This window comes from Temnothorax longispinosus, chromosome 5 (assembly GCF_030848805.1).
Source record: "Temnothorax longispinosus isolate EJ_2023e chromosome 5, Tlon_JGU_v1, whole genome shotgun sequence".
NCBI lineage: Eukaryota > Metazoa > Arthropoda > Insecta > Hymenoptera > Formicidae > Temnothorax > Temnothorax longispinosus.
Window position 1 is genome coordinate 22,489,004 of NC_092362.1, and position 25,726 is coordinate 22,514,729.

Genomic DNA, 25,726 nt, shown 5'->3' on the forward strand with positions numbered 1-25,726 from the left:
ATTTAAAAATATATATTTTTAAAAATAATTTATTTTTGTAAAACAGAAACATTTATTATAGATAAACATATATTTCTAAAGCAATTAAAATATTTAAACTTTTAAAACAAAGTTAAAATATTTAAAACAGAAAGGGCGAACGTGTATGTAGCATCATAACGTACATAATTTTGTTAAGAAATAGTATATTGTACAACTAGTGGAAAAAGTGGTCGATTCTGAATGAGTGTGAAGTTGGTCGCACGAGCGAAGCGAGTGAGACCATCACACTCATTTGGGCTCGACCACTCTTCCCACGAGTTGTTCATACTATTTTTCCTAACAAGAGCGTGAAACAGGCCGCTTTTCGCGCTTGTTTTACAATTTCATTTTTCCACTAGTTGAGAAATGGCTCCATGTTTCAACGCTTACGTCATCATTGCGAAATGGATCGTTTTGCTCACTCAAAACAAGCGCGAAAAGCGGCCCATTTCACGCTTGCGTTAGGAAAATAATTATTCAATTACGCTCTTTATTGCCATATTTTTATTATGCAAACTGGAGATTTGATTGCCAATAAGATCTTTTTCAAATTTTTCATGTCCTAAACTATTGTATTAAATCTATTAATGTAGTGTTTATTTCTTGGTTTTACGGAAACACTTTTGTTTTATTGATAGTTGTAAGATAAGAAAATTGCAGATACAATGCAGTTCTTAATTTCCATCCTTGCTATCACAATGTGCTTTTTACAATGTATTTTCAGAAAAATGTGCATAAAAACGATAAATTTATTTAAGACTCGAGAGGAAACTTTCACCGGTTGATACTCAGGTAATAATAATTATATATTCTGGGAAGTCTATGTCAGTCGAGAGAGTCACTTCTTTGTCAGTATAGGAAATGTATCTTTGTCTTCTTGTTTTATAGTCTCAGAGACATGGTGTTAGCAACTTTAACGAGATCGTCGATACACTACTGTCACGAGGGACTTCAATAGAGGTGTGCAATTATCTTTTAGCATTATTTACCGCGTCCGGAAGAGATCATAATTTAATTTAAAGTATTTGTTTGGAATGTTAATACCGCGATACAATAAAGTAAAGAGACACATCATTTATTTGACAAGCATGCATATTTTATTAATTGTGCAATAATATAGAATAATTTTTATAATAATAAGAATATAACATATATATGCAAAATATTATTATCCATTTGTTTATTATAAATTTATAATCAAAGTTTTTATAAAAATACCATTAATTTACACAATAATATTTAACGTATTTGCGAAAATTTTCCTATTGAAGAAATATGGGACAAAATGTTGTTGCAAACTTGCGTTCAGATTTAAAGCTACAAGATTAACAATCATTCTTCACGAACGATTAAAATTCCTATCTCTAACGTTCTAGTACGGAATAGGGATGAAAGTAATCTAAAGATGAACTTAAGACGATCTTATATATAAGATCTGACTATGAATAGCTTAAATATGGTATATCTCTACGCACATTGTGACGATATATTTGGTCTAATAATTTAATGGTTTTCTTGTCGATCCATAAATCCTATTTTTATTGCATGTGGGAAAGGAAAAGGGCCATTAAAAATGAATACGGTTGAAACGAGAGTCGAGTATATTGTATCGTACTTTAATGGTAGTCTCTTACTCAAGAGTACGCCGGAACGGCTCACGAGGATCTTTTGCTCGGAATTTTCCTCGCACTTTATGTTACTATAAAATGGTTAAAAGCCAGAGATTTCGCATTACATTACCCTCGCGAGATTTCTCGCGGCTCTCGAATATATCTGGAACGATATTAGTAATTGCGCTGTTACTTTCGTCGATGAGAAGAAGCCAATCCGACGCAACGAACGTGCATTCTAAAATTGGATTGGCTACGAATGTATGCAGAAAAGAGCCCGAAATACAAAATATTAATAATCATACGGTTTTAATCATATAGTAATAATACTATGCTATAATACTAATATTTAATTGTAATAAATATAATTGTACTAAACTAAATATATTTAACACGACATTACTAAACGGACGCAAACGTAATGAAATTTTCATTCACGGCGACACTTGCATGCTTGCAAAATTAGAAGGAAATATTCAGAATTCTTAGAATGCCTCAATCGATATATTAATCGCAAACATTAAACTTTAATTTCGCGGCTCTCTCCCACTTCGCTTCTACTTAATTAAAGATCGCTTCTTTTATTTCTATCTATACTTAATAACGTTAGTCGATAATATTTCAATCATACCAACACTCTGCTATAGCGCGTCTTCTTAACAAAGATAAATAACCGCTATCTTAGTAAAAAAAGATACATCAATAAGTGTCATTTGATATTCATCATCATTGATCAACCAATTACTAATTTATAAACGTATGCTCATGGAGAAGAGCATACATCACTTATCAGGTATAATCGATCATTCAATTTACAATTAGACTTTTCCCAGCGTGGTAGAAATCATCAGGGTCGGTTCTGGCTTCTTACTAGTCTGCGTGCGAGAACAATTTTTACGCCCTTATATAGATGTGTAGAAAAACGAGACAACAAAAAGATATACATTTATACGTATAAAGTATTTCGTAAACATACATTGTATTTAAAAAACCACGAAGAAACAAAAGCATTTTTTTATTACCATTAAACTCTTCTAGACCTTTTACTATCTATAACGGTTACAATATCAAATAAATCTAAACTTTCAAAGTTTATGTTCTATAGTTAAATATCCTAATTCGGTTAATTGGTCTTGAGTCATAAAGGATTGCAGATAATTCTTTATTAATTTTAATTTCACAGAACTTATTTCACTAAATGCAACAGTTATGTCGATAATGTTGAAAACATTTCTAAAAAAATAACAAATTAAGAAATGATAAGTGTAAGTTATTTTTAACAATATAACCTTGTAATGATTCGATAAGCTTTTTTTCGTATTTTATTTTTTAATACATCTCATCTATACGATAATACAGAAAAAATGTGATGCAGAAAAACAATACAATTTTTGAATAAAAGCTAAAAAAATGACGGTTTTAAAAGTTACTTAGCAGCATCATTGACTACTAAATTTAGTGAATTCGGGCATTGGATTAAAGGCAATCGAATTAATTCGAGTTCAAGCATTGGCGATAACATTCGGACTCTTAACAGTAAAACTGCGGTTGGTTTAATGACAAAATAATATATATATCAAACATTTTTATTTTTGTATTTCTTATAAATATTTTTACGTCCTTAAAATTTTACGTGTAAGCACACATTGCACGCTCGTCAGAACCGGCCCTGGAAATTATTCTCATTGCGTCATTAAAGTGGAATGCAATATTTCTGATTACTCTCTGATAGCTAATAACAATCGTAATGTTTTATGAATTTTGTTTTGTGAAGTTATTTGACGTATAATAGCTTAAAAATTATTTATACAATATTTAAAAATCTGCCACTTGTCTTTAGATCGTTAGAGCATTTTTCCAGTGAAGAGATCGATCATCAAAGACACTTATTTTTTTATAACAATTTCGCAGGTGTAACATTTTTCGCATGTAAAGAACAATTTTTATCGTTTTCATAAAGATTATATTTGCACAATTTCACAATAAATCGCGACAACTATTCAGATCAAGAAAGACGCAAATCTACTCATTCAACAAGTTAGAAGAAACTTGATGTCGAGCCTGACTGACTAGATTATAATTGTCCATTATTTCTAATATCGACAAAATGTCTCATTGTAAAAAGTAACGTTGGGAAGTATTGTAATAAGAATTAAAAAGTTAAAAACAAATTAAAAATTACAAAAAATTACAAAATTATGAAATTGTACAAGAAACGATGATGTCGCGCTCTAATTTCGTCCGACGATAAATTTTCTATATTTGTGTGCTTTTACGTGAAAAACACGAGAATTCGTCGATGCTCATAATTCTGGACAAGAAAAGGCTGGATTTATCTCGTCCAGGATTTTTATATAATACCAGTCTCTCTGAAAGTACACTTTCAAGTTTAAATAATGAAGATGAACATTTAATTGAACTAAAAGATGAACACTGAATTGAATTAAAAGCGAAGTTACGTAAGGAAGTAAAGCTTTAATTATAGCTTTAATAATAAAACATTCAAATGTTGAATTTGAAATGTTAAAATCACGAATCATTGAAATTATCATTTTTAAGTTAATCACGATAGAAGTTTGATGGAAGTGCATGAAAATTTCGATTTACTTTCTCGTTAATTACTAAACGTATCCTGAATAAAGTTCTATAGATATCCCTTTTATTTATGGACATCTTAAATTTTATGCACTTACTTTCTGAAAACTAAAAATTATGGAGTGCTTATTTATATGGCATTATAAAGTTGCATAATTTAAATTATTATGTAGAATAATTTAAAAGAACACTACAAGATGTTCAACTAACAAAAGGCGATGAAAATTTAATACACAAGAGAAAAAGTTTCGCGAGCAGAGATTATACCAGATTCCTATAGATTAAATCTAAAAGTTAATATTTTGTTCCAGCTCGGTATAAAATTTTATCGGAGCGTCCGAATATATAACGCAACGTTTTAATTAACATACACGCGACAGTTTCCTTAACAATTCGATTATTTATCTGGCAAAGCTTAGCAATAAATTATTTGGCACTTGACCCTCTTTGAAATCCCGGTTAGATATATCGCTAAGCTTTTTTTTTAATCTTTCACAGTACGATGCTTTCTCCCGTTCGCACCTTTTTAATTTATGTCACCTACTTCGAAGTGCGCAACGTAATTCAGGCCTAACTTTGTTTATCGTTACGTCGCTTACAATTACACGTTGCGAGAAGTCTCCTTAACCTTCTGGTTGTTAATTATATCTCACAAAAATCTCATTTATATATAGCAAATAAAAAATTCGCCGAGACATTGTTTTACAATGGGCACTGTGTACTTGCGCCATACACAAGTTGAGAAAACCAACTCCGTTTTATTATTCGCGTCTCCTTAATTAACTCAACGTAGAGTTCTCAGTAGAAGGGGGTTTACGTTAGAAAAATTAATCGAACACATATTCAACTGCGTAACATACATATATAAAGTCTATACATTACGTCGTGCGAAATTATTTCCACCGTCTGATGGAGTGTCTTATCATTTAGCTTCGCGCACTTACTATTCAACAATTGCATTTCGCTAGACTTAAATAGGTATTAATAATAAAACATGTAGTAAATATAATATATATGTTTGTATACATACATGCACGTACATGTATGTATACAGACTTCATATACACCGCGCATATCGGCGATCCGATTAGATAATACCGGTACATTTATCCGATGGATGACCGAACGGGGTATAACGAACGCGGTGCACGGGCTAATTATTAATTAGGAAATCCTATCGTAAAGTTTTTGGCGCTGTTTTGGCATAATTTAAATTCGAGCGATTTTTGAGCCGTGCTTTATCATCGTTTCTGAACGTAATTTTTGAATTTTCGAATACAATACAAACGTACGAGTCGTTACGCCGCTACAATAATACGAAACAAATAATAATGTGCAAGAACTTACTTCGCTTTACATCATTATCGTAAAAGTTCATCGATATTCTACTATATTATCATGAAATGAACATGTTCGGATGTATCTGAATAATAATTCACGTATCGCGTGTAACGCCTAACGCTGTCGTTTATCCGATGGTTGAGCAAATAATTACTAAATCGTACAAGGTGTCAGATAAATTTTACTTGGCAAGGAAAAATGTATATTTAAACTCTATGGAGACTCACGGAATGCAAAACGAACGATTCAATTTTCGTGCTACCCGGTATTCGATATCTACGTAATATCGTTGCCGCGTTAGCTGTTTTTCAGTCTCGCTAATTCCTGTATTTAACGCGAATTGTTGTGCAATTGTTGGAAGATATTGACATGCTGACGATGTCGTCATCCTCTTCTGGAACGTATGGCAGAGCGAGCTAAAAAGGGGACCGAAATTTTCGTCTACCGGTCGTTTGCTACTGTATGGAACACACAGTCAGATGATGCAGAGCGTGGTCCAATAGAATAGGAGTGCCTGCAGCCAATTCTGTACCAGCATCGGCGCAATCGTCATCACAGTCGAAGTAATTGCTCTGCAAAAAGAATAGCGAATGTTAGTAAATTGCAACAGTGCAGAAAAGTACTTGAATTTATGTCGAGTCTAATGAAGCCTATAAAGAGAACATGCTAACAGAACATTATTAGCATGTGTGTTATATTTCTTTTATCATAAAATAATTTATTTCTTTGTATCCGTGGCGATCGTGGCGCAGAGAGATGTGCGCTGCTCTAAAGATCCGAGTTCAAATCCGACTAATAATCGTCGGTTTTTATTCGATCGCTACCTCTCGGAAAGGTAATAGCAACCCACTGAGAGTATCTTGCCACACGAGTCCTTTATATTTGCCGTTCGGCAGACGAATTCTCAGTATAACTAGAAAAATTCGACAGTAGGCATAAACGTTGAATTTCAGAGTATGAAAGTACGCGCGGAGCGAGACGCACCGTGATATCTATTACATTAAAATATAAAATATGTTTGATTAATTTTACTAAAATATATCTAGGAAATTTCAATAATTTTTCAAAATTTACCAATCTGCTTGGTAATTTTTATCACGTTGTTTGTAAAATGTCTTTTGTATATTTTAAAAATTCCTTGGTTGCCAAATTGTCCCAAGTTTGAAGTGAATTTAAGGGTAAAATATAACAAAAAATTCTCTCCGTGTAGAAGAATTTTTATATGTAATATTCATACTTATTGTTAGGCACGTTCTTACCAGAAATGGTTTCTGATAATAAGTATGAATATTACATATAAAAATTCTTCTACACGGAGAGAATTTTTTGTTATATTATATATATATATATATATGTATATATATGTATATATATATATTAATATATAATAAAAGAAAGTAATAAAAGAATCTTAGGTATATACCCGCCCTATATATATATAGGGCGGGTGTATACCTAAGTATAAACGTTGCACAAAAATTCTTTTATTATTTTCTTTTATTGTTTATTCATTTCTAAAAAATAAAATAAAAAAGATCGCATAAAAATATGTATGTATTATTAATGTATTAATATACATTTTGGGCTTTTGGAGAGATTAATTAGTAATTCTCAGTTTTCAGATCAAAGATTTATTTATGTAATGTTAATAAAAATTTTTGAAGCGACAACTGAAGTTTATAGTTTTATATATTAACGGTCTTGCGACCTGATGGAATCAAATCAGAATTTTCCGTAGCTAACGAACCTAGAAGTGCAAGCCAAAATGGAGCAGTAAAAAAAGTTCGTCCCGCCCCGAGTAATCCGTAACAGAATTGTCCAATTAGTATACAAACTAGCCAATATCAACTTTATTTGCGTGAGTACAGTTATTGACGTCATTTTTGTCTGCAGCAACTGCATACGCGATGTAATTGGCTCACAAGAAAAAGGATTGGTCCGTAAATATTAATTAAAATCTCTAATACTTCTTGATTAATATTTGCAATAAAATTTTTAATATTTGCAATATGGGTGGCATTGTAGTGCTTACAAGCAAATGCGACAAATCGTATAATAAAAAAATCCTTTAAAAGTGAAATTGTATTACTGAAGCATACATTTCATCCAGTTTGCATTGCAATTTTGTTAAATGTGAAAAGTTATAACATTGTATTGATGAATTTTTATATCTTCATTCATTCAAATAATCAAATCTTTAGGTAAATGAAAGCTTTAGTTGTTAAAATTACAAATTCATCGACGATTTGAATTTTATTCGAACTTTAGTAACTTTTTGAGTTTTTAATGTATCAAGTTCGACGCATCTCACATCATGATGTGGTAATATCATATAAAAGTTGCATAAAAAATTATAGCAGGCCTGATGTATGTTATACCGAGCATAAATCATAAATGATTACCTGGCAATCGATGCAACGACAGCTATCGGTCAGTGAGCAAGTGAGGCCGAGAATTTCGACAGCTTCCTTGTAAAGCTCGGCGCTTGACTTCCGCCGTCTTGGTGGCGACGTAGGTGCGCTGACTGTGCCAGTACCCGATGGTCTCCTGCTGCTCTTCAACCTCGACGAGGATTCTCGAGACAAGGAGGAGGTCGACGTTGATCCCCTCGTCCGATTGTCGCTCGTGAGTAACGCTCGACCCGCTGGAGATGCGAACAGCTGCAGCATATCCATGTCCTGCGGTCGTACATTTACTAATTAGTGGATGCTACATTTGCGCCACGATATCGTGCATAACATGTTTAATATGTCAATCTTATAACATATTACAGTTAATAAAATACACTAGAATTCCATGTTTTTTGTTGCAAAAATTCACTCATATAAAGAAGATATTTTGCATGTTAGAGATAACAACATACAATAGGTTTTTTCATTAATTCTCTCTATCTTTTAACAATGTAAATAATAATTAAAAACTCCGTCATCATATTTTAAAAACTAAAAAAAAAGACGTTTAAATTTCATCGTAAACGATATGTATAACGCAATTTGGAATTACACAAATAGTGTCCAGCGAGACTACAAATAATGCTTGTTATAGAATCAAAGCGTACTGTGCACCTAACAAGACAACACTCTCAACAAAGATCTCGTATCCCGAAATCTTATTCGTTTTGGATCGCGAAGGATCTCATTCGTAGTGCACTCCCCAGGCAAAAGACTTTTCTAACAATAGCGAGTATTATGATAATGAAAAACATGCCATATGAAACGGAAGAGATGTGTTATTAAAATTATTACGTTAAACGTTCAGTGCAATGTTCGCGAACATTATTTCCCAGGATATCTCTTACAATAAAAACGTAACACAAAAATCCCGTAATGATATTGTTTCCTGCTCGACCGGATTCAGCAGAGCGCGATTTATGCCGGCATCACTCAGAAAGAGTGCGAAACGAGGGGAGAGCTGCGGATAAGAGAACGACTTTCGCTACCGCGATTAATTTGCACCGAAAATTCTTGGTAAATTTCACGGACACTGTCGTGGTTCGAATCGCTCGGAAATCTTGAGGCGTCGGTAGTCTGCCGCAAACGCGAAACGGAGATCTTGCCGAGCATCGACTTGATGCCCTTACGACGGAAATCTTGCGGTCGTACGGAGAATCATGTTCGCGAGGCAGACTCCGATCGAGCGCGAACGCGACACGACCACAGAGGTTCGGGGCGAACTCCTTTGATGAACTCGATAATTACTCGCAGAGAATACAGTCTCTCTGGACACTCACGCACTTGGATGATTGGGCGGCAATGCCGCGCACGAATCGGTTGAGAATGTTTGCATCAAGCCGAAAGAACTTGCCTCGCGGCTCGATTACATATTCTCTATCGAGAATATGTTCAATCCTTAACAGATATCTTCCCGTGGTTTTTATTTTCGGAAGCAATAGTTATTAAAAATACGTTATTAAAATTGCGAGGCTGTACAAGTGTCCTTTTTAATTTTATATTTTAGTATTCTTCTCTTGAAGGATATATGCCTTTTCACAGATATTTCGCGGCAGTTCTTCACCACATTTTTCGTTCTTTCGGAGTTTAAAAAAAAAATATATATATATATATATATATATATATATATATACTTTAAAACTTTTAATATAAACATGTTATTAAAATTGCAGGATTGTGCGCCGGATATTCGTTCGCGTATTTTATTTCGAACTCTCCTCATAATGACTCCTCTCAAACTTTTATATCTGAAAAAAGATTTTTGCGCAACTTGTCCTCGTTTCTTATAGTCAGAAATAAATTGCAGACAGATCATTAATACAGGATTAGGTGCGGTCTTTTACCACCTTCTACAAGGGAAAACCTCTCGTGCGTAAAATAAAGGGATATATATATACCGGGAGCTCAAACGCAAACTCGGATGACGGTGACATTTAGAGAGCGATTTGCTTAATTACAAGGGGATCGTTAAAAATTGCTCGCTAAAATGAGCGCCACGAAGTGAACGTGCTTCTACATCGTAGGATCCCCGGATCGTTCTACCGGAAGAAAATAATTGGGAGAACGAATAATTGAATTCATCTTGAAAAGTTGGAGAATTTCGAACGAAGATATCTCAATTCCCATCTTGGGCGTGAACAATTTTCCCTGCACTCTTACGAAACTTCGCAACTCTTGCGCGCGCGGGTACCGTTCCGTCAGTGCGTCGGGAAAACCGTAATTACGCCGATATGCTTTATGCTTTTTGCCATTATCTAGCCAGCTCAATATCTTGCTTACTCGTATTTTCGTCGGAGAGACTTTTCATCGAATTTGTTGGAAATCTCGTTGAAACTAGTTACGATCAGGGAAACCGGGACGAAGCAGCGCGGCTTGGGAAGCATTTTCAGTGCGCAGATCGCCGCAGGCGAGTTGTTACACATTGTGAACTCTCGCGCCGAAAATGCAAGATACACTTTTGGCGAACCTCAGCGAGCTTCATCTACGAGCAGCTTAAGCTCTCACCGCTTAATGTGCCTCAACCTACGAAGGGTTTAAAAACAAAAATGGAAGTCCCCACAAAATTCAGCGAGATGCTGCATTCAGTGCAACTGAAATTCGTAAACGATCTCATTTAATTAAATATTGCAGAAAATACTAAACACGAGAACGTAATAATTAAAAGAAAGTTATTAAAAAGATATAGAATTAACCCTATAGGTTAATATATTCTTGGATCTGGAAGACTCGAGCAGAAACTTTCATCGGTTGATAGTATTGGTACTCAGGTAATAATAATGATTTCTTTGACTTGTGGTGGGGAGGAAACATAGTTTTGAATCTCCCGAAGTGGCAGCTATAACGATAATGCCAAATCGACCTTAGTAGCGAAGACGAAAACGTCGCGAAGTGTTTATAGGTCTCACAAACGTGATCACAGTAACTGCGTCGCATTTTTGTCGAGTGAGTATATTTTAAAAATACAATATTTCTTATCAACGTAACTTTATGTCTTTGTTATATTATGCATGTTTCTACTTTTCAATAATATTCTGTATTTGTAATATAAACTAGTATCTTTAATCATTTTTAGTCGAAAATGGAAACGCCCCGTGTAAAGCAACCGGCTGAAAGTGAAGACGAAGAGGCAGCGCATGCATCGACGCAAGGAACTGGATCCTTGGAGAGCCGTGACGCCTACCGCTTTGAATGGTCCGTTACACCGCCGACGGAAGAAGAAGAAACAGAAGCAGATAATGTACCGGATTATGAACCTGAAGTGTTGGGCGATGCGAAGGATAAGGATACTCCAATGGACGTATGATCTCTCCGTTTTACTGGCGACATGCTAAGTAAAATTGTCGGATATACTAACATTGAAATTGCACAAAATGAGTAAATTATAAAGAATTACATAGTTCTTTAAGATATATTAATCTCGAGGAATTAAAACCCCTTATATAGGAATTTTATACTTTAGCGGATTCGAAAGAAAAAAATTATATTACTGTTATTAGGAAATTATGGAAACCAGATCATGAAACACCTATCTATCGCTCAACCATGTTAGTATACTCCGTTTTGAATCTTTATTATTACATTTACAATTCGATGATGAAAGTACACATGAAGAACGTCGCCAACGTGATAATTTAACACCAATTCGTGACCTTTGAGATTTATTTCTATTGAATTGTAAAAAGTATTATTTGCCGGGGAATAATGTAACGATAGGCGAAGTTACTACCACTACTACCCTTCTCCTCTCACTTAATCCTTTGGACCAACGGCTTAACGTCTCTTTCCGAAAGACGGAGCCCAGTTTGCTCCGCACAAGGGCCCCAATCTTGCACGGAGGGCGCAGCTTTCGGAAAAAGCTTCCCATGGCTCTAGTGGACTCGAACCTGGTTCCTCAGATTACGAGTCTGGCGCTCTACCACTAGACCACACTGCCGCCTCGATGCCCAGACGACTATATAGCTATTATGCACACAATGTGCATCAATGTTTGATACTTAAGATGATTTTTTAATTATTTGTTTTAAAGACTTGTTTGTAAACTATATTAATATAGCATGAATAAATAAATGCCTTTCCTTCGTGCGACTATTTGTAAGATTGAGTTATATTCGACATAAATTTGATCCACGCTATACAAAAACCAATTGTATTTTCTATTATGCATTTTAATATGTAAAAGACAAGCAATATAGTATAGGTTAATATAACTTCTTTCTTAAAATTACAAACATATAATGAATGTTTGTTCAATTTTCATTAATTTTAGACTAATTATTAAAAAAATTTCGTACAGCGTGGATAAATTATTGCATAGAGAATAGACAATGCCTACATTGGTATATAATTCATAAATGTCCGGAAATTGTTCGTTATCTTCAAGGTTTTATAATTGTTCTCTCGATTACCAAACTCAGATTTCGTACAAGCAATTGCGATGACATGTTTTTATACAATAATATATACTAAATCAATTTCGAAAAATAACATTAGATAAATTTTTATCACACGAGATTTTATATGAATGGAATAAAACACAGCTAATTAAATTATAATTATATCGAACTGGAACACTCGGAATGGATATTAAAGGAAAATCGACTTTGTAAAATTTAACAGATGCATTCGCTGTAAAGGAGTTAGTGACATATATGTGACATATGTATATCATAAATAAAATATTGCACAAATTTATTACAAAAGCAAAAATCAATAATTCTTGGTTAAATATTTCTTGAAAAGATATCCTTGCTGGTTTTGATGTAATTTCGAAAGTTGTATAACCTTTAATTTCCAAGATTATGAAAAGTTTCAAGTACCTACCAATAACTTTTATGACTTAATTACATCCGTCTAGCAAAGTTTCTTTCCCTTTATAAGAAAAATAAAGTTCCTACAGTTTCTTCTATTTGTCTTAATTATAGAAATGTTTATCAAAGAAATTATCTTTATCAAACTCAATTATACAGGGTGCTTGAAAAAATGTTAACACTTATATGAAAGTAACTTGGGGCTATATGGGAAGTGCTTCAAGGCTCTAAAGACCACCTGGAGAAGATTCCAAAAATATGTTGACAACGATGAACAAGTAGAAGTCTTTGAAAATACATTTGTTACTATCATATTTTGTGTTATTCTGTTCTGTTTCTCCAAAACAGTTACTTCCATATAAGTATAAACATTTTTTTAAGTACCTTGCATTATCATACTATTAATCATAATTTACAATAATACTATGCTATTTAATTATTTATTATCTAATTTATATAATTCAAATTTTTCCATTTCTAATTTATTTTCTATCTATATTTCTTTCTTTTGTTTCAATTTTTTTCTTTCAGCATTCCATATTTTGCCTTTAATTTTCTCAGTCTTTTGTTATATATTTCTCTGAACTATTTTCTCTTTAGTTATAAATCGATGGCCAGTACACGTCTGGAATGCTCTGTTGGGTTAGGTTACGAAGACAAATAAAATTTAAAAATAGGAGATTGCATTTAAATTTGAAACAAAGAAAACTAAAACGCATGAAAAAAAGAACGTTGAATGAGTTAACAATCACATCTTCCACAGAAGATATATAGCAAAAAATAAATAAGAAGGGATTATTAAAATATCAACAACAATAATTAGATAAAATGGAATTTTTTTTACCAACGGACACAGCATTTTAATCACAAATTAAGCAAATGTAATCCCCGCAATGTTCCTTCAATGCCAATATTATGCGACCATGAGTTGTATATGCCTTAAGGCTTAGATTCAGTTATTCATATCTGTTCTTATATGAGATCTCTTTTACAAACGCGCGGTCAATGGATAAAGCCATTAATTTTACATAACAAATTTGACAAAATAGTGTACGAAATTTATATAATATAATATAAAATAAAAAAGTGCTGCTGAAATTAATTCCGCGATCTGTTACATACAGAAATGAATGTTATATTGTACTCTTAAATCAACGATAAGCCGCTTGTCGCGTAAATCTCCAGAGCATAAATGATTAATATTGTCTGGGGATCATACTTCATACAGTGCGTTTTGAGTACTGTAACATTGAAAATAACTGCGATATTTCAATGTTTGCAATCTTTCGAATTCGAGGAAAGACAAACGGGAAGGGCTTCCGGAACTGTCAGGAATCATTGAAATAGGCAGCTTGACGAATATATATTTCGAGTTCGAGGTCAGGCAGCCCCTTTCACGAGTGTTTCACATACATATTCGAGTAGCATCCTCGCGGCTTGATCCATCCAAAACCAGCCGTCTTTGTAATGGAAATGTCTGTTGGCACTGCCTGCCGGGCCGCGTTTTCCCGATGCGAAATCGTACCATCGCATCGTGTTCTTGAACTCTTGAGATTCCCACGAGACATAAACATCCGTCTCAGGGGATGCTCTGTATAAGCAAAAAAATCGCCCATAGGATCCTCACAGAATTCAAATGACGATTTACGTTACACCCCGCAACAATAAATATACCCATTCTTGGACAAAATGGTAATTTATTACTACTTTGACTTATAATATTATAATAATACAGATCGAATATGCTGGGAAGTCCATGTCAATCGAGAGAGTCACTTCTTTGTTAGTAAAAAATGTATCTTTGTCTTCTTGTTTTATAGTCTCAGAGACATGGTATTAGCGCTGCAACTTTAACGAGATCGTCGATACATTACTGTCACGAAGAACTTCAATAGAGGTGTGCAATTATCTTTTAGCATTATTTACCGCGTCCGGAAAAGATCATAAATTAATTTAAAGTATTTGTTTGGAATGTTAATACCTCGATACAATAAAGTAAAAAGACATATCATTTATCTGACTGCATACTTTATTAATTGTGCAATAATATAGAATAATTTTTATAATAATAAGGGTATAACATGTATATATGCAAAATATTACTATCCATTTGTTTATTATAAATTTATAATCAAAGTTTTTATTAAAATATCATTAATTTACATGATAATATTTAACGTATTTGTGAAAATTTTTCGATTAAAGAAAAGGGACAAAATGTTGTTGCAAACTTGCATTCAGATTTAAAGCTACAAAATTAACAATCATCCTTAACGAACGATTAAAATTCCTATCTCTAACGTTCTAGTACGGAATAGGGATGAAAGCAATGCTCTTAACTCTTTATCGCGACCGATCAATTCTGCATGAGTCCTCGGTATCGAGCGATTATATCCCGGGAAAACAAAAACTTTCTCTCCGGCCATAGCCATTTCTCTTTTCCGAGCAGTAAAGGCGCGATCTTTATTTTATCACCTTCGAGGGCGACGCCTGAAGGGAACGTCATCTTCAGAGCAGTCGACGACGAACAAAAGAGGTCGATGGAAAATGGCAAAGAGATCAAATGGTGGGTGATAACAAGCGCCAAGCTGATTCGATGTACCGAGTGTACAGGGGAAGACAGTATCCCAGGCCGATCCCTCGGGACGCATATCCTCGTCCGTCGGTCTTGGTATTTTCAGCTGCGCTGCGAACTTTTCTCGAATCCTTCAACACTGATAGATAACCCGGTCGAAAGGGCGGACTTGGATAGAACGACTGACGAAGACTTTTTGCCGCGAGACCGGATTTTGCGGAAGGAGTTTATGTAGTGGGGAAAGAAATAATTTTTACTTGATGTTGAAAAATGTACTGCAAGATATACCTCCCACAAGATATATTATCCATTATATTTCTTCTCGCAAGATCGAGCGGAAAAATATCCCATTTGGACGAATTCTCCGATTATTATTGAGATTATTATATAAGTATATATATAGTTTCTCTCTCAAAAATAGATAACATATTGCACAGCAAAAAGAAACATCTCTTTTAAGATGTTTTTAATTTGTCCTGCTCCAATTATCACAAGATTAAATACAGAAATATTCCATTTAGACGTAAATTATAAGAATCCGTAAATAAACAAATATTGCACAGCGAAAAAAGAATACGTCTTCTTTAAAATGCTTTCAATTTACTCTTGCCTCTATTCTCTTATTAATTTTTTTTTACATTACTCATCGATTTTTATTAATAATGCAAATTATTGAACTGCAAAATATATTTTTATAACGTTAAAAGAAAATTCATTAAACTCTATACACTAAAATTGACAATTTGACCATCCGGAAATTGAATTTCGGTATGCTTTGGATAATTAGCTTCAAGTATTGATTGGGCGTAAACATAGTTTGATTATAACAGCGATCGATTCGATTTATATATAAGCCGAATAACTTAATTGCTCACAAATCGTTCCAATTGCTTGTACTTATCAACTCATGAATTAAGAATTGTATTAATTTTAGCTAAACGAAGATAGCCAGAAAGGACAGAAAGTAGAGCAAAATCGATCTTGTGGGTTAATTAGCCAAAATTAATTTTATAATACAGCAATTGAGTGTTAAGTCATATTATAATTGTTGCCGTTATCATTCAGCAAATACATTTGCTTTAACGAAAAGAAAAAAATTTAAATTTACAAAGCAATTTAGCAGAGAATAAAAATTTCCTCTGTTTCCGTATATATTAATTAGTGTTACATATTAAATTGAAAATCCGAAGATTGCGATAATGGAAGCGATAGCAGCAAGCTCGCGTAACAAAAATAGCTTTACAATAACGTTTCCTCTCCCGTTCCCATTAATGCGCATCAATTTTCCAAATATCGAATCGGTATCGTTATATCAACGTTATACATCGCATAAAGCTATCGTTAGCGCTCGTAGAATTTATGGATTTATGAAACGCGTTTAATGCCCCATTATTTTGCGATTTAATTCCCTCCTGTGCGGGTATTAAATATTTCCAGTGCAACCTGCCGTCATTAAACAGCAAATATGTATAGTCGTATGAACATGTTCAGCTCCCGATCTTTCCTTTGGAATTATTGTTTATCACTCTACCAGGGAATCTATTCCGATCAGCGATAATATCCAGCTGTATTTGCTCGTCCGGGAGGGTAGTGCTCGCCCATGTTGTTAATCCCCCTTGTAAACCTCTGTCAACAGGCTAATGAAGAGAACCCATCTAATTAAGTTAATTAATACCGACAGAAGAGCTCTATAGGAAACTTTCGATAAAGGGACGAAAACGGTCGGAGGGGAGGTTACAAGCGCGCACACGAGGACGCGTAGGACGATTTGCGAAACAGGATAATTATATCGGTTTCATCGTACCGATGAGCGGGGTAATAGGAGAACATTGTTCGCCCAGGGATGTTTAGTCGAGGATTAATACCGCGAGACGGTATCGTGGCGCTTATGCGGTCAGATTAATAAAGGCACGCCCATGGCAAATCTACTTTTATTGAAACTAGGATTTTTATTAAGCCCCCCCCCTTGGTCCAAGTACGCATTTTGCTCGCGGCGATGGTGATTCCGCTTCTTTGTGTCCCATCGTTCCATGGACCACGGAAGCGATAATTGTCACGTACGAATGAGAGAGGTATTATCCAGCGAAAGGTATTATCATGTTCTGCTGAATTGTTAACAATAATTTATGTTCCAGGACAAAATCTATTTGCGATTATAATAATAGATCGGAATATATATCGTTGTAGCAGTAGTTCTTAACGTTATATAAAATGGCTAACACATATCATGTTCAAACTGAAAAAATAAAGTCTGCAATATAATCGTATAAATTTATATGAAGCATTTGACGTATAAAACATAATTTGGTACACATATATATTCATGACAACGACTGAGCAGAGATAAATCTATTTTGACATATTTTTGCAGAGCGTGTAAAAACAACGCGCGCAACGGTGCGTAAAAAGGGCTTTAATTGACACGGATGACATTCGTTTAATTAATACATTTTTCCACGCTTCGATAAGCGGATCGCTTCGATGAGTATCACGCACCGTACATTCCGACATGTTCCCGCCTCTTTCTTTTTTTTTTCCTATCTATCACTAGTATATGCTGTCGCATACGTTATGTCCAAATAATTGCAGGAAATCGTTTGAGAGCGTTATATATTCGCGTAGCGCCGCCGATTTCACACTAATGCAAATTACTAAACGAAATTACTAAAGCTAGTGCGTGAGTCCAAACGAATGCACTTTCATTGGAAGAGAACAGAATGCTTCCCGCATTAATTACCATACCATGAGGCACGTTTCGCCCGTACTTTGCAACATCTGCGGGGCATGCCCAAATATTGTAATCGTGTTCGTTAAATCATGTTATCGCCGATAGATTATCCGAATAATAACATGTATCGATATACCATTGCGTCGCGATCGACTTTGTATTAATTGAACACGTTCGTGAATGCGATTGCGACAGACATTGTTCATGCTATGATTATTACGACGATGTACAACGCGCTACGAAATGTCGCATAAATATTTTAACGATGCAATAATATCTTTATCTGCGTGATTAAACGGTTTAAAGAATTGTAATAAGATAATTTTGTGGTGATTTAACATTGATTTTGACAAATGTCGGGATTGCGTGACTGTGAAAAAAATAAAAAATTGTAGAAAATATTACAAATAATTCTTATAATATATCTCTTTTATTATGTGTTTGGCAAGAATCTTGTACGAGTTATTATAACGAAATATATGTAACTCACATTACGGATAGACAATTTTATTTGTAGAATAATATCTGATAAAGCGATATCTTACTCATAATTTATATTAATTTATTCGTTACACAAATAATCGCAAAAGCTTTCATGTCCGACAGTGAATACTATAATTTAACAATAATATATAGCAGTTAATTATGCGTTTATTTACCATATAACAGTTCCTACTCCATATGCATTATAGCGATTAACATTATCTACGAACAACTACGCGAGCGCGCATGCAAACCTATCTGATGGATCTACACGGATCTGCATGTATTTGTATACGCAAACTCTGTTTTGAAACATTATTTAAATAAAAACAACCATTTATTAACAAATGGCTTGGGGGATGTGGATAAAATTCGTAGTTGTTTATCACGTCCATTAACAAGTTTGAAATTCAAAACTCTCGCACGTTATTTCAATTTAATTGGTACCGAAGTCGGCGTATCTTTTTTCATCGAATTTAATTAAAATTTAGTTTAATGAACAGCAATTAAGTACTATTGCTATTGTATCGCGAAGTCTAACGTGACTCCCCGCAAATTACAGTTATACGATTGTTCGATTAATTACGTTAGGAATATTCAATTAATCGGTTATCGTCATTGGGATCTATGTGTTATTATGCATCGAGCGACGCCGGAGTTTGGCTACGCAATTATAGCAATAATTGATGGGTCTAATCGGGAATTGCATATCCATTAGAGCGTGAAATAATGGTATCGAATAATTGCTTATTTTGTGCGCACATCAGAGAATTGAACTTTCCCGAATTACACGTTTTCCAAATTACCGTATCCAGTATCGTAATCAGCTTTCATCGCGATGTTATATGAAACGATTTTACAATTAGATAAGAAATATTTTATGGCGCTTTTTGAATTATTTGTATGTTTACCATTTATCACCGTTTTGTTATTAGCTTGTTCGCCACTTCGACTACAGAACTCTACGCGTGATTATACGACGATAATAGTTATACTAAATGATGCATTCTGCAGCAACGTTTGCGATTAACGGCCTGATTACGCATTGTACTGCACGCTTTGGCGACGGCTTGTTTGTCGAATTAATTCTCTTCAAATACATATAAGTTAAGCCGCAACCACACACCATCGCTTTATAATGAAGTAAGAAAGCTATCTATATATAATCCAGATATTTGTGTAAATTATATTCCAACAATTAAACAGTTAAGTGCAATTTATTACTTATTTCGGTCGCTGTTATTATCTTATCAATATTTGTAGATATTTAAAAATATACGATCAGCGATGATATAAGATAAATACAAATAGCTATAACAATTATGATCACGATATGATTCATAGAATGAAGCGATCCCGGATTACGAGAGGATCGCAATACAGCTGTACCATAGTGGCCTGTTACACGGCCGAATTGTACTCACCGGCAAGGATTCAGGCGTGTGGTCAAGCACGTATATGCTGTTCGTGTATCCGTACAGCATCGTGTCCAGATCTGAAACCCAAGGAGAGCGAGCAGAACATTAAATTGGATCTAACTGGTTGCGAGCCGTGTGGCACACTAATGCCGGTAATATCCGCGCGTACTCGCACACTCGCGGGCTGCGTCACCGCAGTATTCTAATTTACGCTGGATGCAACGTAGCACAAAGGAGAGCAATTTCCTAACACGGTCGCAGGATGAGAGCACACGCTTTCAAATTCCCGACGTCCTCTCCTTGCCGCCGTAGCCCTTCGTGCGTTTCCTTCGGGGCTTGCCAAGCCGTTCTAACATTATCTTACGACAGCATTACGTTTAACTCAGTTCAATGTTTACGTACATAAAACTTTCTTGGTACTACCTTGCGTTATGCTACATTGTACACCACAATGCACCTGACAGTTGTATTTCAATGTTTAGAAATCCGAGAATTAGAAATCCCGTATGATATAATAGATAAATAGTATTTTATATATTGTCAGATAATAATATAGCAAATAATTAATATAAATTCTATGTGCTTGTCATTTTCTCAATACACACAATTTTATACAGATATGTATGTACATAATTTTATATAGAGATAATTGCTATATGTATTACATGTATATTTTATACATTTTACATAAGTCAGTTATTACAATTATTAAACACTGACATGATTTTTTTGGATAAAATAATTTGTGATAGAAAAGCTTGTCTGAACACGGTTTACCGAAGCCACAACGTTGACTGTAAATAACGCTGACGCAATAACCGTCGAAGGGCTAACGAGTTTTTCCGCATTGACGCTCGTTGCTTCAGTGGAAAAAATTATTATTGGCAGTGAACACAGAGTGGTGGCAAAAGCATTGCGGTTGTTGCAACATGTATGTCCGCGAAAAATTTAATAACGGGATAGCGGTCGATCGCGGAGAACTAATACTTCCGTACAACATTCGGTGGTCATGTAGGTCAAAATACCACATAAGCTCGGCCACAAATTTACATTGTTAATGATTTCCTGTTTCGGACAAATAATATAAGTGATAATGTTAAAAGCGTACGTGTTATATACTTAATATTTATAAAAACATTAATAAAAAAAAAACTCCTGCCACCTAATAATTAAATTAATCATAATTATTAATTATGCAATGTATACAATGTCATTTAACTATTCTTATGCTATGTAGCACATGATTAAATCTGCAATCAATTAATCGTGAAAAAATTTTTTTTTTATCTGACTAGTGAAGGCTTTTTCTCTTTCCGCGACTCCACACTACTACTCAGACAAATTTTTCGAAAGGATCGTCGTAAAATTCCGTAAGCAATATTCTAAAAAGATTGCTGAGTGCTCAGACAGTTGTATTCATAGCGCAGGCACATATCCTATCGACGATTTATGAATCGGAAGCTTGACGCTGGCGGATATAGCGGAGCAATTTTTCAGAAATTATTGCGCGATATTCTCTGAACGAACGAGAGGCACTTAGGCATCTTGATAACGATTCATTGCGATATAAAAGTTCTCAGCCTTCAACCTCGTCTATTATATTGCGTTCGCGTATCGTCCAAACGGATATATGGGATATATGGGGAAAATCGGTCGGATTCAACGACGGCCGATTTTCGATGAAACGATACGACTCGCTGCTTTCGTGCCTTTTTCCCGAAGGATATGCGGTACGTCACGTTACTTGAACGATTCGATGGGAATTTCAATTTGCGAGGATGGCATTGCGTTGCTAAAAGGCGTTCGTACCAAACGCGCAGGGTCACTTTGAGGCCATTGGACGCTCGAGGCTAACAGAATTTGTTACGGCACTTTACGCCGCTTCAAAAGAGAACGTATACGTATAAATTTGGGCTTTAATTTAACAGCATTTAGAGAAAAGAAAAGATTTCAGATAAATGTTATATTGTGCAAAGATAGATTTATTATTGCGAGAAGCAGTACGCTAGAACAGTTAGGAATTTTTCTTTTAATTTACATTAGACAAATATCAGAATCCAAGAAAAATTATGTTTCTAATTTGTGACGTAACATGTGACGTGGAAAATGTTGAAGGAATAAAAAATATATGTGTGCGCGAATAGACGAAAGAATTAGAGTTCGAAGGATATTCGATGTCTATACAGAATTTTATACACGAAAAAAGTCTATAATTAAAATTAAGAATATTTACAAGTTATTTACAGAGAGTTTTATTTCGCGAATGAAGGAACTGGGGCGCAGCGCGAGTGAATAAAAGGCGCGCGCGAAATGTAACTTTCGCGAACTAAAGAATTGACGCGAGCGAATGCGCGCGGAAAAGGCAGCTCTACAAGCTCGATTATTATTTCGCAAGCAGCGAAATACAGGCTGGAAGGCAGAGGTTAGAAGCCGATCGACAGAATATGCCGAGCACGGAATCGCGTACACTCTCTAATACGGAATCGTAATATAGGAAATCGCTCGCTATTAATTCGGTGTATTGCTATCGAGTGCGAATCCGCGCGCGGAAGTCAGGGTCTTTATTAACGCAAACTCCGGACCCGCGGCAGCGGGCTGAAAAATCTGTGAAGCTAATCGGATGCTGACATCCCAAGAAAGCAGTTGATTTGTAAAATGTCAAACGACTCAGCTGATCTCGAGATTGGCAACCGATCAGCTGTTTTCGCCGAATCTCTCGCTTTGTCCCGGGTGTTTACCTCGCGCACTAGGGCACTAGGGCACTAGGCCCCGAGACAAAAGGAGAGAGTCGGCACAAGCAAAAACGAAACAGTTTTTCTGTCTCTCGCAAGTTCTAAGAAACGACCTGCTTATTTCTGGAATAAGTTTAGAATTTATATATAAGCTTTTATATGTATAGAGTTACATTTAGCTTTTAAATTAAAATCGTTTCCCGGAATGATTTAGGAACAATTTTACTCGTTTTATAGATTTAATGCGTTCGATCCCGAACAATATGACACATAAAATATATTAAAATTCATACGTGTATCAAAATAAGTATTTAAAAATTTCAGCTGTATTATAAATTATAAACGAACGCTAATCTTCATGGCAGCAAAGTTAATCCTGAAGCTCGTTTAAGTTTTCCAACAAACAAAAATAGCTGTGACTGAACAAAGTCCAAGAGAGAACTTATAGAACGTTTATTCCTAGGAAAAGCGATTGCAGGATGAAAACGATGTGTATTTAAAGCATTATCGATAAACAAAATTATCGATTTGAAAGGTTCATTAATTTAACATTACATATAGAGCGTTCATTCTAATGATAACTTATCCACATCTTGTATAAAAATTATTTAAAATAAATTTGTAGTAAATTAACGATAGATATATATTACAATAAAAATTTAATAATGTCGTTTTCTTTGTTCCTTATGGTATATCGCGATATATGGAATGTACACAGATTGCCCAAACGCAGAGACATAGGCGAAAGAGGCGGAAATACAAAGCTGCGGGGCACACAATGGCATGACTCCGAATTGCGTCCGTAAACCGCATTGCCATTGCATACCGCAAATATCGAAATTGTTTCACGCTACTGATATATGTCCCTCCGTCTCCCATATTCTTCGCGCATCGCGCGAACTGTAATCGACTATAACTCCGGTTGGATGGCGGCGGTTATGGCCGGTTTGCCTTACACCCTATACATTTACGTGAATAGTGTATTAAAAACTGTTCCCGTACCTAAATTACTGTATTTCAATTGTACTAAAAAAATTGTATCATAAACTCATGGAATATTTTTGTTGTTGTTGATAATTCTTTGAACATCAAAGACTTATCGATTGCTTTTTAAAAGACTGAAGCTACTTCTACTTTGAAAGCCCGACCTTTGTCTCAGAAAAGAATACTGCGAGCGATAGTAATATGCAACTGCAGTCCGCTCGCGATGCAGCAATGTACCATGAATGCATGATGAATAACGTGAGCGCAACATTGAGCCAATCTTGATAAATCTCCTTGTGTTACATGATAGACGACAGATATGCGACGTGGCCGAAGCCAATTCTCCTTCTATGCTCTGTCACGCGTGTGCCCTCGTTTTTCCGTGAGACGAGTACATTCTATATTTAGAATTGGGCTTTGACCAATTTTTAACGCGGAATCACGCTCGCGGGAGATATCGTGAACTGCAACAAAACAATCATACAATTGCTATGGTAGAGCATGACCGTAAAAAATAAAAACGAGTCATTCGTGTTTGCGACAGGAATGGTGAATTGACCTATCGAGTTATTTAAAAAATTCTCTCCGCGCGAGTTGCTGAATTCACAGATTCCTATTGTCACCTCTTGATTTTTCCCCCAAAAAGAGAGAGAGAGAAAGAGAGGAAAAGAGCAAGAGAAGTAAAACAATAGAGATTGACAATACGAAAAAAAACATACTGCAAATAATTGTTTGTAAAATAAAGAATAAATGAAAAAATTAAGAGATCTAGATTAAAATAGAAAAAAAGATCTTTGTTCCTCGTTGTAAAATTCTCAAATTGCTTTTCTATAAAAAATTCTAAAATTATAGATATGCACCAATGCTTATCTGAAGGTGCTATTCACTGGAGACATAAAGAAATCGAAATGAGTCCGCGGTAACATCAAACCGCGAAAATTTATTGCTAATTACTTGTCTATAGCCGAGCTATTCGACTACGAATATCATTTTATCATGGATTTATCGCCATTATTTTTACTCTCCCTGGTGAGTACCTGGCTAAATATATGCAGATATTTGAATATCGCGATATGATATGAAAAATGCGATTTATGACTATTAATTGCCACGAAATCTGTCATCAATGCATCTAGTTCTTCAAGATAAGAGACGATAATAAGACTTTGATATACCTACATATAAGAGATTTATAATTAAATAATTGAATATTATACGTTATTTCATTATTAGATTTTAATAACAAAAATTTATATAGATCAAAATTCAAAATGCTAAACAAAATATAGCAGTATACCTTCCTTTAATATTTCTTTTTTTACATTATAAATTATTACAAATTATAATGTGTAGATAATATTTTAATTCTAATAATAATTTTTATCTCTATTCTACTTTTATAAAAAATATAAAAATAAAACCGATTATATTTTAGTCATAATGTGGATTCAGTTTCGAAAATTTCACGATTATAATTACGACCAAGACAGTAATTATACGAACAAAAGTAATTCCGCAAGATCGGCTTAATACTCTGCTCGATCGCTAACTTCGCAACTTCGCTGATTTGCGAAATACCGTAATTAATCGGCGCGGGCGTTTCGAAATACAGCGAAACAATATATTCGGCTACAATTATAATTCAGTTGTTGCATTTTCCTAATAACAATATTATTCGTACGTAATGATGATTTACGCATGACACGACGCACAGATAATTACTATTTTGGTGCTTCGTAACTGCATAAATTGAATAAATTGAGTAATATTGGAAATTAGTCTTACAAGAAAACATAGTTTTTATTTATATAAAAATATGTTATTGTGCTTGATTATAGAATTTGATTTTATTACGCTGAAAAATGTGGCAATAATAATATTCTTTAATTTTTCTGGTTCTCGCGATTTTAAAAGACTATACTATCAAAACTCAGCTATCAAGATCGTTTGATTTCGTCCGCTCGCAGAAATTCAGGTACAT

General features: G+C 34.6%; 1 protein-coding gene across 1 annotated transcript in view; it reads right to left on the bottom strand.

The window, feature by feature from the left end:
- Positions 1 to 1,604: 1,604 nt before the first annotated feature.
- Positions 1,605 to 25,726, bottom strand: part of LOC139812753 (uncharacterized) — a 128,598-nt gene continuing 104,476 nt past the window's right edge. Inside the window, exons 5-7 of the mRNA XM_071777832.1 lie at positions 20,036 to 20,106; positions 7,970 to 8,245; positions 1,605 to 6,139 (exon numbers count right to left, since the gene is read on the bottom strand). Of these exons, the coding sequence (XP_071633933.1) occupies positions 6,023 to 6,139; positions 7,970 to 8,245; positions 20,036 to 20,106 (464 nt within the window). The 3' untranslated portion in view covers positions 1,605 to 6,022. The remainder of the gene's footprint in view (positions 6,140 to 7,969; positions 8,246 to 20,035; positions 20,107 to 25,726) is intronic.